The sequence below is a fragment of the Schistocerca americana genome, chromosome X, assembly GCF_021461395.2.
Source record: "Schistocerca americana isolate TAMUIC-IGC-003095 chromosome X, iqSchAmer2.1, whole genome shotgun sequence".
NCBI classification, from domain to species: Eukaryota; Metazoa; Arthropoda; class Insecta; order Orthoptera; family Acrididae; genus Schistocerca; species Schistocerca americana.
The window spans coordinates 518,115,514-518,128,255 of NC_060130.1; the positions used below are offsets into that span (position 1 = coordinate 518,115,514).

General features: G+C 40.3%; 1 protein-coding gene across 2 annotated transcripts in view; it reads left to right on the plus strand.

Annotated features, from left to right (window-relative positions):
- LOC124555516 (kelch-like protein 5) overlaps nt 1-12,742 on the plus strand; it is a 318,356-nt gene that overhangs the window by 48,238 nt on the left and 257,376 nt on the right. For both annotated transcript variants that reach the window (XM_047129462.1, XM_047129463.1), the window contains exon 2: nt 9,296-9,335. In XM_047129462.1, coding sequence (XP_046985418.1) covers nt 9,296-9,335 — 40 coding nt within the window. The remainder of the gene's footprint in view (nt 1-9,295; nt 9,336-12,742) is intronic.

The following is a 12,742-nucleotide window of genomic DNA, read 5'->3' on the forward strand; positions in this document are numbered from 1 at the left end:
TTATGAAGAGCCTCATTGTATCAGGCATTTCACTTAGCTACAGGGACGTTACTGGCTGTTGACCCTTTTTTTCTGTTTGCTTGTCATCACTGATATTATTAAGTTGGAAGTGGACACTGATCTTAACTCCTGCAGCAACTTTCACATCTGGGTACACTTCACAGACTGAAGAGACTCTGTAAGAAAGTGACCCAAAATTGATAGTTAATAGAATGAACATCCAGACAGCTGGATTTGGACACACATACAGCACCCAAGACCAAGCTGAACATGTTAAGTTGATAAAACATGCAACAAATACATCCATACTGAAGACCTCAGGTTACACTTAGGGACCATCTGCTGCCTAGTGAAATAGTGAATGTTATTGTAAAATCAGGAACTGGCAGGTACCACTGTGAAGGTTAAAGTCCAGACCACATAGAAAGACCCTGTTAGCCTTTCTGGTTATAATGGTTAAAGCTTGGTGTATAATTACTGAGAGCAGCAAGAGCTCAAAGCAGGAGTTTGTAAATTTCACTGATTGCTACACAACAGACATTAGTTTCAAAGTCAATCTGGAGGATCTCTGATAGAGCAGATCAGCACATCACTCTGTCATAATAATGGGGGGTTTTAACTTCTACATCTTGCATAACACAGGCAGTTCCTAAATACTACCATTAAATAACATAGTCATCTTTATATAAGGATCCAAAGCTGCTAAAAATTTCTTCGTGTAAGTCATTGTCCTGCTGTGGGCTGTTTTTATTTTTGAAATAAACACTTTATTTTATGATTTTTTTGCAACTAGCTAATTTTGTGCCCTTTGGAAATTGTCAAGCTACACAGATGCTAACTTCATCAGTAAAATGATAAAATGCAACCCTTCTGTGGGTCCTCGTCACCATGATAGCATCAGCCACACTAAATCTGTTGGTTCATGTGACTTGTGCAGTTTTACTTTAAATGTAAACCAATGGATATAATGTGGCTGATGCTGGCACATTGACAAAGACCGCATAAGGGTTGCATTTTATCATTTGTAACTTGAAAATGCAAAAGGAAGGGGTGGGGGGTGAAATTAGCTAATAGTGAAAAATTACAAAATAAATTGTTTATTTCAAAAATAAAAACAGGCTGTGTAGCTCAGTGACTTTCCTGAATAAATAATGTATGATTGCAACAAAGATCCAATGTTCCTAGGTCAGAAAGAAACTGCAGAGAGGGAGCAGTTGGATTTCAGACAAAACAACTGAGAAGAATTTAACTGTCCTTTGTCGATGTGGGAACTGTAAAATACCTTTTCTGTTGAAGTTTATAGCTGCAGGACCAAATATTAGGTATTATGCAAACTGTGTGGTGTCAGTTATGTAAAGAATCAAGAGGATCCCCCACATCTTATCTACTGCATAGGTATAAGCTTTGTAGGTAAGATCCTCGAGAGAATGATGAACTACTACCTAATATGGGTATTGAAGAGGAGGAGATTCCTTCGTCACTTCCAGTGTGCCAAAACTAGACATATTTGTCGTCAGGGAGTGTCCGCGATCGTTACTTATGTAAAACTATCCCAATTGAGTCTCCAGATCACTTCCCTTTATGTCCATATGAGCAATTTGGCACTAGCTGCCTACCTTCATATGTGTTACAATCTTTTCCTTTAATTACAGTTAGTTCAAATTACAAATGGTTTAAGATTCATGTTTAGAAAGCTTCAAAATTCTTAAGAAATTAGTTAAAATATAACATTTGTGCAACATACCATTTGTTACAGTTGCAGAGTAATCTGTTAAATATGGAACAGAAAGTTCACTGTCATAACTAGCCATACACTAGCCTGCTGTGGCTTTATAACGTATATATAATTTTTCTTTTCTTTTTTTCAGTTCATGAAAATGCTCCTAAGTATAGCGTGAAACACTGCTATGGGATTTTGAGAAAACTTTATAAAACAGTTACAAAAATTAAAAGAAATTGTGTTGGGATCCTAACTGGTGCACAGTCTGTAGTGCTCAGAAGTACCCTCCATGGACTGATATGATACATAAAAGATGTTCCTAAATGTAGCACATTATGTTTTATATATTATACTTAGGAACATGTATGAATTATTTCAGTCCACAGAAGGCACTTTTGAGCACCACTGCCTCTAGGATCACCAATTGGCAGGAGGAGAAGATATTTTTGGAAGGTTTAAAGCTCTTTTGAAGTTTTTAATAATATTAATCTCCTCATTTATGTTTTAATAAGCTACATTTATAAACATCTTTTACATATTGTATCAGTTCATGGAGGGCAGTTAAGAGTGCTACAGACTTCACACCAGTTACAATGCTTATAAATTTTTTTAGTTTTTTATATTTGTGCTATAAAGGTCTTTCAAAAAATAATGCTGTTAAATTCTAAATCAACATGTTATACTTGTGAGCATTTTCACGAATTACATCAGTTAACACTTTGCAGATAGGGGGCACTTTTCACCGTTGTAGCTGTTGCACCAATCTGGTCTCTCAGAATATTTATAGAGGTACATTGAGCTACTGGTTATGACAGTGCGCTTTCAGTTCTGCAGTAGACAGGCTACACTGTTTACTGTAACGAATGGTATATTGCACAGCTGTTATACTGTAACTGATTTCTGATGAATTTTGAAACTTTTTAAACATAAATCTTAAACTATTTGAAATTTGAAACAGTTTTAATTTTTTTTTTTTTGAATGATAGATCTGAAAATGGGCAGCTTGTCTGAAAATGATCATGTGGAAATAAAGGAAAGTGATCTGGAGATTGACTTGGGGACAGCTTTGTACTTCCTGAATGGCCAGATCCTACTAGAGATGGCTTTACATTGAGCTATTAGAGACAGGTAGCACCTCTTAGATATGTTTTTGGCTAAGACTTAAGATACTACATGAAAATACTACATACTTGGCCAGATTCACAACTGGGGCTTCTGTGGCAGATTTTATTCAAATCCATTGCAGACCAATCTTAGTAAATGTTATTATTTATGTAATTTCTGTTAACAGTATATTTGACACAGTGAAGGATCTGGCAAAAATTCTTGGTTTGCAGGTTATCAAGTTATTTACTGCTCCTTTCCCAAACAAGCATTCACTATTCTCGTTTAGAGGTGTTTGATGAAAGGATAAAATGACAGGTTGTTGGTTTTTTTTATGAAAAATCAGTTTTGGTCCATTTTAATCACTTTGTCATAATTTTAATGAAGTACAATGACTTTTTTGTTGGCATCAGTCTTTATTTTAACCATCATTTAGGTTCTTGGATCTAGCGTGCTTACCATACTTGTGGAACCATAAACTGTAATTACTTAAAGTACTAGACATTGCAGTATCTCAATGCACAGGTCTGGAGTGTGTTCAGGTTCTGTCTCTAACACTTCTGTAAAGTGTTTACCTGGTCCTGGGTGAACTGTTGGTGCCTCAAAGAGAGAGAGAGAGAGAGAGAGAGAGAGAGAGAGAGAGAGAGTGAGAGAGTTCAGCCTAAACTTTGTTTCTGAAGATGCTATAAGCGGTACACCATGCAGCTATCAGGCTGGCAACAGGAGCTTATACGACATGCCCTGCCTGTAGCCTTTGCATGAAAGCTACTGAGTTGCCAGTAACTATCTCATTGTACCTTCTGACCATACAGAATGGCTCTAACGCCTAGTAACCCAAAGTGTCTGCTGTCTACTGTCATTGATCAACCTGTATCAGAGCGACTATAAATACCCACAAACCACAACACCATTAGGGATGTGAGTGAAATGGTTCATAGTGGAGGATTATGTAGTAAATATTTCGCCTGCAGTGTTGGAGCAAGCAACCAATTTAGATAATGAAGAGACACAGGATAAATAATAAATTACACAGCATAAATGCAACTGCATGTTGTGACAGTGATTCACACAGATGACTCCAAGCAAGGGGACTTATTTGGCTGCTGTTTCATCATTTCACACATCTTAGAATCCAATGTCTTCATGTAGTGTTACATGTCGTCCATGTGACTTTCAAGCAGATGACATGCGCCTGTACAATGATTTTTCGTATCTGCTGTGACGTGCTGTGCACTCTTGAGTGTGCAAAGAATGTACCCTTCAGAGAAAGTACCCAGGACACATTTCTTCTTTCTGCAGAAGTAGGTTAAAGAGGCACTATTTTGCAGGAACACTTAACAGCCGTGTGAATCAACAGCAACAAGATTTCAAATTTCTCAGCCAAATGGACATGTGAAGAAAATACAATGATGTTATGGAAAGGTCCCCTTGTATTAGTGCTATTTGTGAGAAGAATGGTCATGTAAATGTCTGAAAAGTGTGTGCCTATAAATAAGTGATAATGAAATAAAGGCAGTCAAGTCCACCATTGAACAATGGCATACCACCAGTGAGTCACCAAACAAAATGAGGTTGTTCTAGCTTGTAATCTGCAGAATATTTGAATGCTAGTGACAGAACATTAAGTGGCTTAGTTGGAGACATTTTATCTGTTGTAAGTAGTGATGGGATAAGTGTAGTGTGGGTATTGAAATTTTGCAAGGAATTGGGACTACTCCCGAGTTGTTATATTACAAATTTTACGTGTAGTGGAATATCTGGCTCTATCCACAATTATAAGTTAGTGGTCATGCAGCCTCCTGTATCTGGGGAAAATTGTACTCTTGTATCCAACTAAGTAGTATTTTATGTTAAATGTGTAATAGCTTGAATGATGAGGATGTGTACATGAGCAAGTGCGCATTGCGACAAGCACAGAATCGAGTGTTTTTTATTACCTGCTTTATACAATGATAAGTAACCTTCTATACATTTTACCCATAACACTTGATATTGTGAAAGGCAAAGTTAGCTTCAAAGTAAAACTTACTCCCTGATCATCAGACTGGAATTGACAATGCAGTACAGTGTATCTCTAAATCTATTTTACATGCAGCAGAAAAGAGAATTTCAGCCTTCTCAGGGACAGTCCCCCCCCCCCCCCCCTCCCTTTTCCCTGTAGGAAACTTGTACTGCGGTGGTCAAGAGAGACAAATCTGATCAAAAAGAACATTAGCAAAGGCATGTTACGTAATACATAACAAAAAGGGATGCTGGGATATATATATATATATATATATATATATATATATATATATATATGCATACTCCAACTTCTCAAATGTGGGCGAAGCTCCATTGAACCCTAATCAGTTTCCCACCATGATTACAATGACCCCTTCAGTGAATGGGCGATCCTCAGTGCACTAACTCAGTGCAGAGATATGTTGTCATGGCTGATGACCGGGCCTCTTGGAGCAGTGTGAACCTCAGAGGTAGTGATCAGTGCTCTGGGATATAATACATTTTTTGTATCTTCTATAAAATTTCATTCTTGTGGCATGAGACACATCCAAACTCACCTACTCAGTTGTATAAAAAATGAAAGTGTCAGTATTGTCCCACTGTCTCTCTTGCCGAAATGAAGCTGTGAGATCTCATTCATCTGATTTGACTAACAGTTTTGACCACAGTCAATAAATTCTTCTGGGTTGGAGGCCGCATTGTCAACTCTAAAATTGTGATGTTTTGGCAACTATTGCAAGACACCTTCCTCAGGTTGTATTGCTAATTGCTGAATGACATGCACTAGTTTGTTTACTTATACACTATGGAGGAGTGCTGTCATTGGATATGAGTGCGAGGAAGAAGAATAGAGGTGTTCTTTTATTGGTCTTTGCATTGCGTGTTGTCATTGGTGGAAATAGGTGTTCTCCATTGGAGTTTCCTTTAATGCTTGCCATGAAGGAAGTTGGAAAAAAGGAAACTGAGTGGTGACTGGAGCATAGTGTTGTTTGCTAACTGCCTAGTATCGACTAGGGCATGTCAGCACTCTGTGTGCCCTGTGCTGCTGTGGCCCACTGCGCACCTGTTGCTTTGCGAGAGCTGTTCTTCAGCAAAGCTGTCACTGCTAGCAGCCAAGATGGTGGAAGTCTGTACCCGTCTTCTCTATTCATGTTGTCTGGTTGCTTGGCTATTTCTATAGCCTCTCTAATCTACCTCCTCAAACTAAACAGCTGTTTTGTCAGTACGTGGGCCTCTCGATATTTGATCTTTATCCTGCACTGTTCCTGGTGTTCTGCCACCACTGATCTGCTGTATTGTTTGAGATGGATATCTCTCTCGTGTTTAGATAACCTTGTGCTTATTGGCTGTCCAGTCTCATCTAAATACACCAGTCCTCATTCACACCCGATTTCATAAACTCCGGTGGCATGAAACTTGTCAGTTGTATCTTTCGTCGAACCCACAATGTTATTTTGTTGTTGCTATGAAAAATTGGCTTAATACCTGCCCGACAGAATTTTGCCCAAATGTTCAGTAACCCCTTGTACGTATGGTAGCAGGACGGTGTTCTGTGCTTCGTTCTGCATTACCCTATTCTTCCCCTCCTTCAGCGCCATAGTTTTACATATCATCCTCATGTCGTAGCCATTAGCTCCAAAAATGGACCTGAGGTTCTATAGTTCAGCTTTGAGATTGTGTTCATCGCTGCTCCTGTAAGCTCTCTTGGTTTAAGTTTGCAGGGCCCATTTCTTTTGCATAGGATGGTGGTGGGAGGATGCATACAGGTACCTGTCTGTGTTGGTGGCCTTCCTATAAACTCTTTCTGTCAGGCTTATGGTAAACTTCTACACCGAGAAAAGGCAATACACCGTTCTTTCGTATCTCCATGATAAAGTGAATTTTGATGTGCTGCTGATTGAGATGTTGCTGGAAGTTCGGAAGCTCTTCTTCTTCACGTGTCCAGATGACAAAGGTGTCATCAACGTATTGTAGCCAGCATTCTGACCGTAATTGTGCAGACTGGAGTGCTGTTTCTTCGAATGCTTGCATAAAAATGTCTGCTGCAACAGGCGATAGAGGGGAACCCATAACTACACTGTCAGTGTCCTTATAGAAATCCCCTTTCCATCTGAAGTAGGTGGTCATCAAACAGTGGTGCACTAGCTCGTAGATATGAGACGCCATGCGTTCCTCTAAGATGTTCACGGTGTTCATCACGGATACATTCGTGAATAGATACTTCACATCAAAACTGACCATCAGATCCATACCCGCATCAGATCTGTTCCTGAGACACGCTTTTCTTTCAGAAGTGCTACAAAGTGTGTGGAGTCCTCGATGTATGAACCTGTATGGCTCAGTAGACATCTAAGCTTCGGTGCCAATTCTTTTGCTAGTTTGTAGGTTGGTAAGTTAATACTACTCATTATAGGCTGTAAAGGAAAGGCTTCTTTGTGGACCTTTGGTACACCATATATTCTTGGTGCCTATGGCACTTGTGGAATGAGTCTTCAGGCTGTGTCAAAATTCATCCTAGTTTGCTTCAGCAGCGCTTGCATCTATTTCATTATCATGGCTGTTGGATCACCTTGAAGTTTATGCTAAATGGGTTCACTCACCTTTGTCATCTGGCCACACAGAGAAGAAGAGCTTCAAAACTTCCACCAACATGTCAATCAGCAGCACAGCAAAATTCGCTTTATCATGGAGACACAAAAGAACTGTGTATTGCCTTTTCTCGATGTAGAAGTTTACCATAAGCCCGTCAGGAAGAGTTTATAGGAAGCCCACCAACACAGACAGGTACCTGCATGTATCCTCCCACCACCATCCTACACAAAAGAAATGGGCCCTGCAAACTTTAACCAAGAGAGCCTACAGGATCAGTGATGAACACAATCTCAAAGCTGAACTACAGAGCCTCAGGTCCATATTTGGAGCTAGTGGCTATGACATGAGGATGATACGTAAAACTATGGCACCGGAGGAGGAGGGCAATAGGAAAACGCATAACAAAGCACGGAACACCATCCTGCTAACATACGCACAAGGGGTTACTGAACGATGGGCAAAACTCTGTCGGGCAGGTATTAAGCCAATTTTTCATAGCAACAACAAAATAAGACAGTCTGAGCTTGACAAAAGATACAATTGACAAATTTCATTCTGCTGGAGTTCATGAAATTGGATGTGAATGTGGAGCGGAGGTGAGACTGGGTGACGAATAAGCACAATGTTATCTGAACATGAAAGATATATCCATCTCAAACAATACAACAAATCAGCGGTGGCAGAACACCAGGAACAGTGCAGGATGAAGATCAAATATCAAGAGGCCCACGTACTGACGAAACAGCCGTTTAGTTTGAGGAGGTAGATTAGAGAGGTTATAGAAATAGCCAAGCAACCAGACAATATGAATAGAGAAGACGGGTACTGACTTCCAGTGTCTTGGCTGCCAGCAGTGACAGCTTCGCCAAAGAACAGCTCTCGCAAAGCAACAGGTGCGCAGTGGGCCACAGCAGCGGAGGGTACACAGAGTGCTGACATGCCCTATTCGATACTAGGCAATTGGTCAACAACGCTGTCCGCAGCGGTAGCGTTCTCGCTTCCCGCACACGGGGTCCCGGGTTCGATTCCCGGTGGGGTCAGGGATTTTCTCTGCCTCGTGATGACTGGGTATTGTGTGTCTTTCATCATCATTGACTCGCGAGTTGCCGAAGTGGCGTCAACTAACAAGGACTTGCTATACGGTGGCCGAACTTCCCCGCATGGGGCCTCCCGGCCAACAATGCCATACGATCATTTCATTTCAGTCAACAACGCTATGCTGCAGTCACTGCTCAGTTTCCTTTTTGCCGATTCCCACTAATGGCAAGCAATAAAGGAAACTTTTGTGGAAAATGCCTATTTCTGCCAATGACAACATGCAGTGTGAAGACCAGTATAAAAGAACACCTTTACCCTTCTTCCTCATGCTCATATCCAATGACAGCACTCTTCCGTAGTATGTAAGTAAACAAACTAGTGCTTATTCAGCAGTTAACAATACACCCTGAGGAAAGCGTCTTGCAATAGTTGCCGAAACATAGGAATTTTATAGTTGACAATGTGGCCTCAAACCCAGAATAATTTTATTGACTGCGACTATGGCCGCAGGAGCCTATGTTTACAGTTTTTGAACACAGTTACTGGAGTGCCCAATTAGGTCTGGACTATTAAGTAATATATTGTTGAGAAATAAAATTTAAATTGTGAGTGTGAGGAAAGCAGCATATTGCTCTTGCTATACTACCAGCCAAAAACTCTCCAGCATAGCTAAAACTATGAATAATTGTAGCATGTTGAGGAGCAAAGGCTACACATGCAATGAACTTTTATAAACATTAGTCATTTACATTTGATGATTTTTATGATATCTACTGAAAATGCCCCCTCGAAATTTGATTCTGCAATGTCTGATTTTGTTTCTTTTTACCATTATAGGAACTGGACGTCTGAGAGACGAACCTGCAATTCCTTATGGGTAAGTTCCTGTTATTATCATTCTTAAAGAGAGCCGCACATGTAAAGGTGTAAAATTGTGAACTGTTCATTCTTGAGATGTAAAATGTAACTCATGTACAGTTTAGCTTAATGTAAGTTACATTCCTATTGTCCCTAGGACAGTGTGTAATCATTCATACAAGTTCTGAGTCGCTGTCAGATACTTAACTAGTAAGCAGAAGATTAGAAATGGCATAATGGTGTGCACCCACCATGTCTTTGTCATTAGGTAACCCACGTGCCTCCTGGGTTGTGCCAAATGGTGAACAACTTGGGAACCTCAGTTCACGTTGACTGGGTTGAAGTTTGATGTATCTGGATTTCCCAAACTGAGCACTGGTGAGTGCTGCCAGTTCTTTGTAATCATAGGCTCAGTGGATGCCTCAGTGACTACCATGTGGCAGCTCAGTGACTACCACGTGGCACAATGGTGGAACATTGTTCGTTACAGGAAGCAGAGGTTGTGGTTTAACCTCCCAGTTGAGAGAATGGTGCAAATCTCTTTACAAAAAACCTCAGTGCTTGTTATGTGCTGATTAGGTGGATGGTTATTGGGCTGAAGCAGTTGTTAATGGGGAACCTCTGGTGCACCTGCTGCACATCAGTTGTATAAGGCTTATACAGGTAAATGGACTTGTCTGGGAGAATGTCTGTATCTCTAGCTGCTTGTGGTAACACTATGGTAAATTAAAAACACCTCCACCCCAGGAAGCTCACAACTGTTCTGTGAGTACATGTTTGGGGAGCATGAGGCCTCAAGCTATTATAGTGAGTCTTCCTTTCCTGTTCTACAATATCATACTATATCTTTCCTCAGACTTAACGCTCTAGGTCAGATTTCCTGTTGACAGTTTAACTTTTTCGTTGGGCATCAGTTATGACATTTTCCACAGTGTTTGTTTTGACACCACTTATCTCGGTTAACTTGTGCTTAGTCTCCACATCTGGGTTTGACCACCTTCTCAAATGTTTTTACTAAACTGTGGGCCATACCAGTAAGCTCACTTGATAATACCCGGCATTCGCCCAACACCCAGCATTGTAGCCAGTCTTTTTGCGGGAGGGGTGCAGGGAAACCACACCTAGCAAGGGTGAAGGAATAGAACAATTAATTTCAAAACTGGAAGTATGTCTCATTAACAATGGAACTGCAACAAATTTCAGTACACCCCAAGGAACCTACTCAGCAATAGATCTTACAGTCTGCAGCTAAAAGCATCTCACCCTTGATCCAGTGGTACATATGTGACAATCCCTGCAACAGGGACCACCTTCCTGGTACTCCCGCTTTCAAACCACCGAACAGTGGAAGATACATCACTTTGATCTTTTCAGAAAGCTGACAGCGAAGCTTTCACCTCCACAGCAACTCTTGAAATCACTCAGGGGAAGGATATTGAGATAATTAGACATCCTGCGGAAGCAACAATACCCTATTTTTCAGGCCCTTCCCACTGGGAACCCATGTTACAATTGTCTGAGAAAATAACTTTGGCTACCAGTGAACACTGAGTGGTCCTTCGACACTAATGTCTTCCTTCTATGGAACATTTAATAGCATTCAGGAGACATTGTGTGGAGACATGATTTTAAATTAAAAGAAAGTGTGTGTGTGTGTGTGTGTGTGTGTGTGTGTGTGTGTGTGTGTGTGTGTGTGAGAGAGAGAGAGAGAGAGAGAGAGAGAGAGAGAGAGAGAGAGAGAGAGAGAGAGAGTTGCAAACAATATCATCTATTACAGCCCCACTAAATTATCCCAAATATGGACTAAATTCCTCCACATTTATGGCCACTCACCATCCACAGTAGTTGCTGGCACCTTCCTCAAAGGCAACGTCTGCACTGATCTCACGGTAATTGCTGAATGTTTCACGGAAGGCTTCGCTGAAGTGTCTGTATGCTCTAACTACTGTCCTAATTTCTTGATCTGGAAATACCTGGCAGAGTGACGCTAATTATCCTTCTATGCACAAGCCCCGTGAGTCGTACAGTGTTTCATTTAGTTCTGCAGTGCTTTAGCAGTGTTGCAGCACAGCTCCTAGACACGATAAAATAGGCAATCAAATGCTTCAACACCTCGGTAATAGCAGCATAAATTGCGTAGTATTTGTTGGGGCAGAGCATCCCCTGCCCCCTCCAAATCGCGGGAGGGTATTATCATTCCTATATATCAAATTTTGACCAACAATCGACCAGTCTGTCTAACAAATGGCAGTGTAAATTATCTATTACTAAATGACTGTTTTGAAACCTGGGTCATGGTACCCAGACCCAAGTGAAGGTTGCCTGTCTAATGTCTTTCAGGGCAACAAAAATTTGATTTTCAGTGTTTCACATAATTATTGACCAAATTTATGCTGCCATAATGTCATTAAGAGGTACAATCTTATGTTAAAAATTTGACAGAATAAAGCAAGTACTACAGATAAAAACCACTGTGTGTGTGTGTGTGTGTGTGTGTGTGTGTGTGTTTTGAGGTAATGTAAGTGATGGTGAAGAAATGCGCAGATTTTATTCATCCAACATTTGTGAATGAGAGCACTTAGTGACTTCCAACAAACTTTACACGTAATTTATAACTTTTTAGAAATGTTTACTCACTGACACACCCACGCAAAATGATGATAGGAAAATAGTTTATTGCTTATTACATCCATACCATTCATGCAGTAAAATGGCATCTGGCATGATGTTTTTAATGTATTAATCCTTTACTACTAAGACTATTTGTAGCACAGTGTGCAGGCAATATCCATATACACCCCTAAATGTGCCTGCGAAATTATATCATTATATGACACACATTTCTGTAAATATGAAGTGGTAAATGTTTAGATGCACAAAAAACTAGCTTGTGCTTAAAGTAGATTGCAAAATACCCATTTTATATTCATTCAGTATTTCATACAAAGAGCACTTAGTGACTTTCAACAAACTTTAAACATTATTCAAGACTTTCCTAAACCTTTTTTTCTTACTTGTGTGCTTACAGGCTAGTATTTGACACATTAACTCATTTGTAATTGGACATTTGAGTCTGTTTTTATGTGGGAGTTAGATTCTTTAAAGAATCTAGGGTTTACTGGTTTCAAACAATGATCAACTGATGACTGTGTGGGTTCCAGGAGCCAGTGGACATTTATTACATTCAGAGTGGCTTTAGAGCATTTTGGTCCATTCCAAACCAGCTGATATGCCTGGAATCTGCAGTGTGCAGCGCGTTTATGGATTCCCAATACATTTGCTGTGTTCTTTGACCTGCAGAAGGGAAAATTAATCGCCTGGCACCGTTACTTCCCATCTAATCTGCATAAGTGAGGTTTCCGTGGCTGTTTACCCCTTTTACCCACAGTTTCCTCTCCCTCTGACAGTTTAGAGTTCAGATAGGTT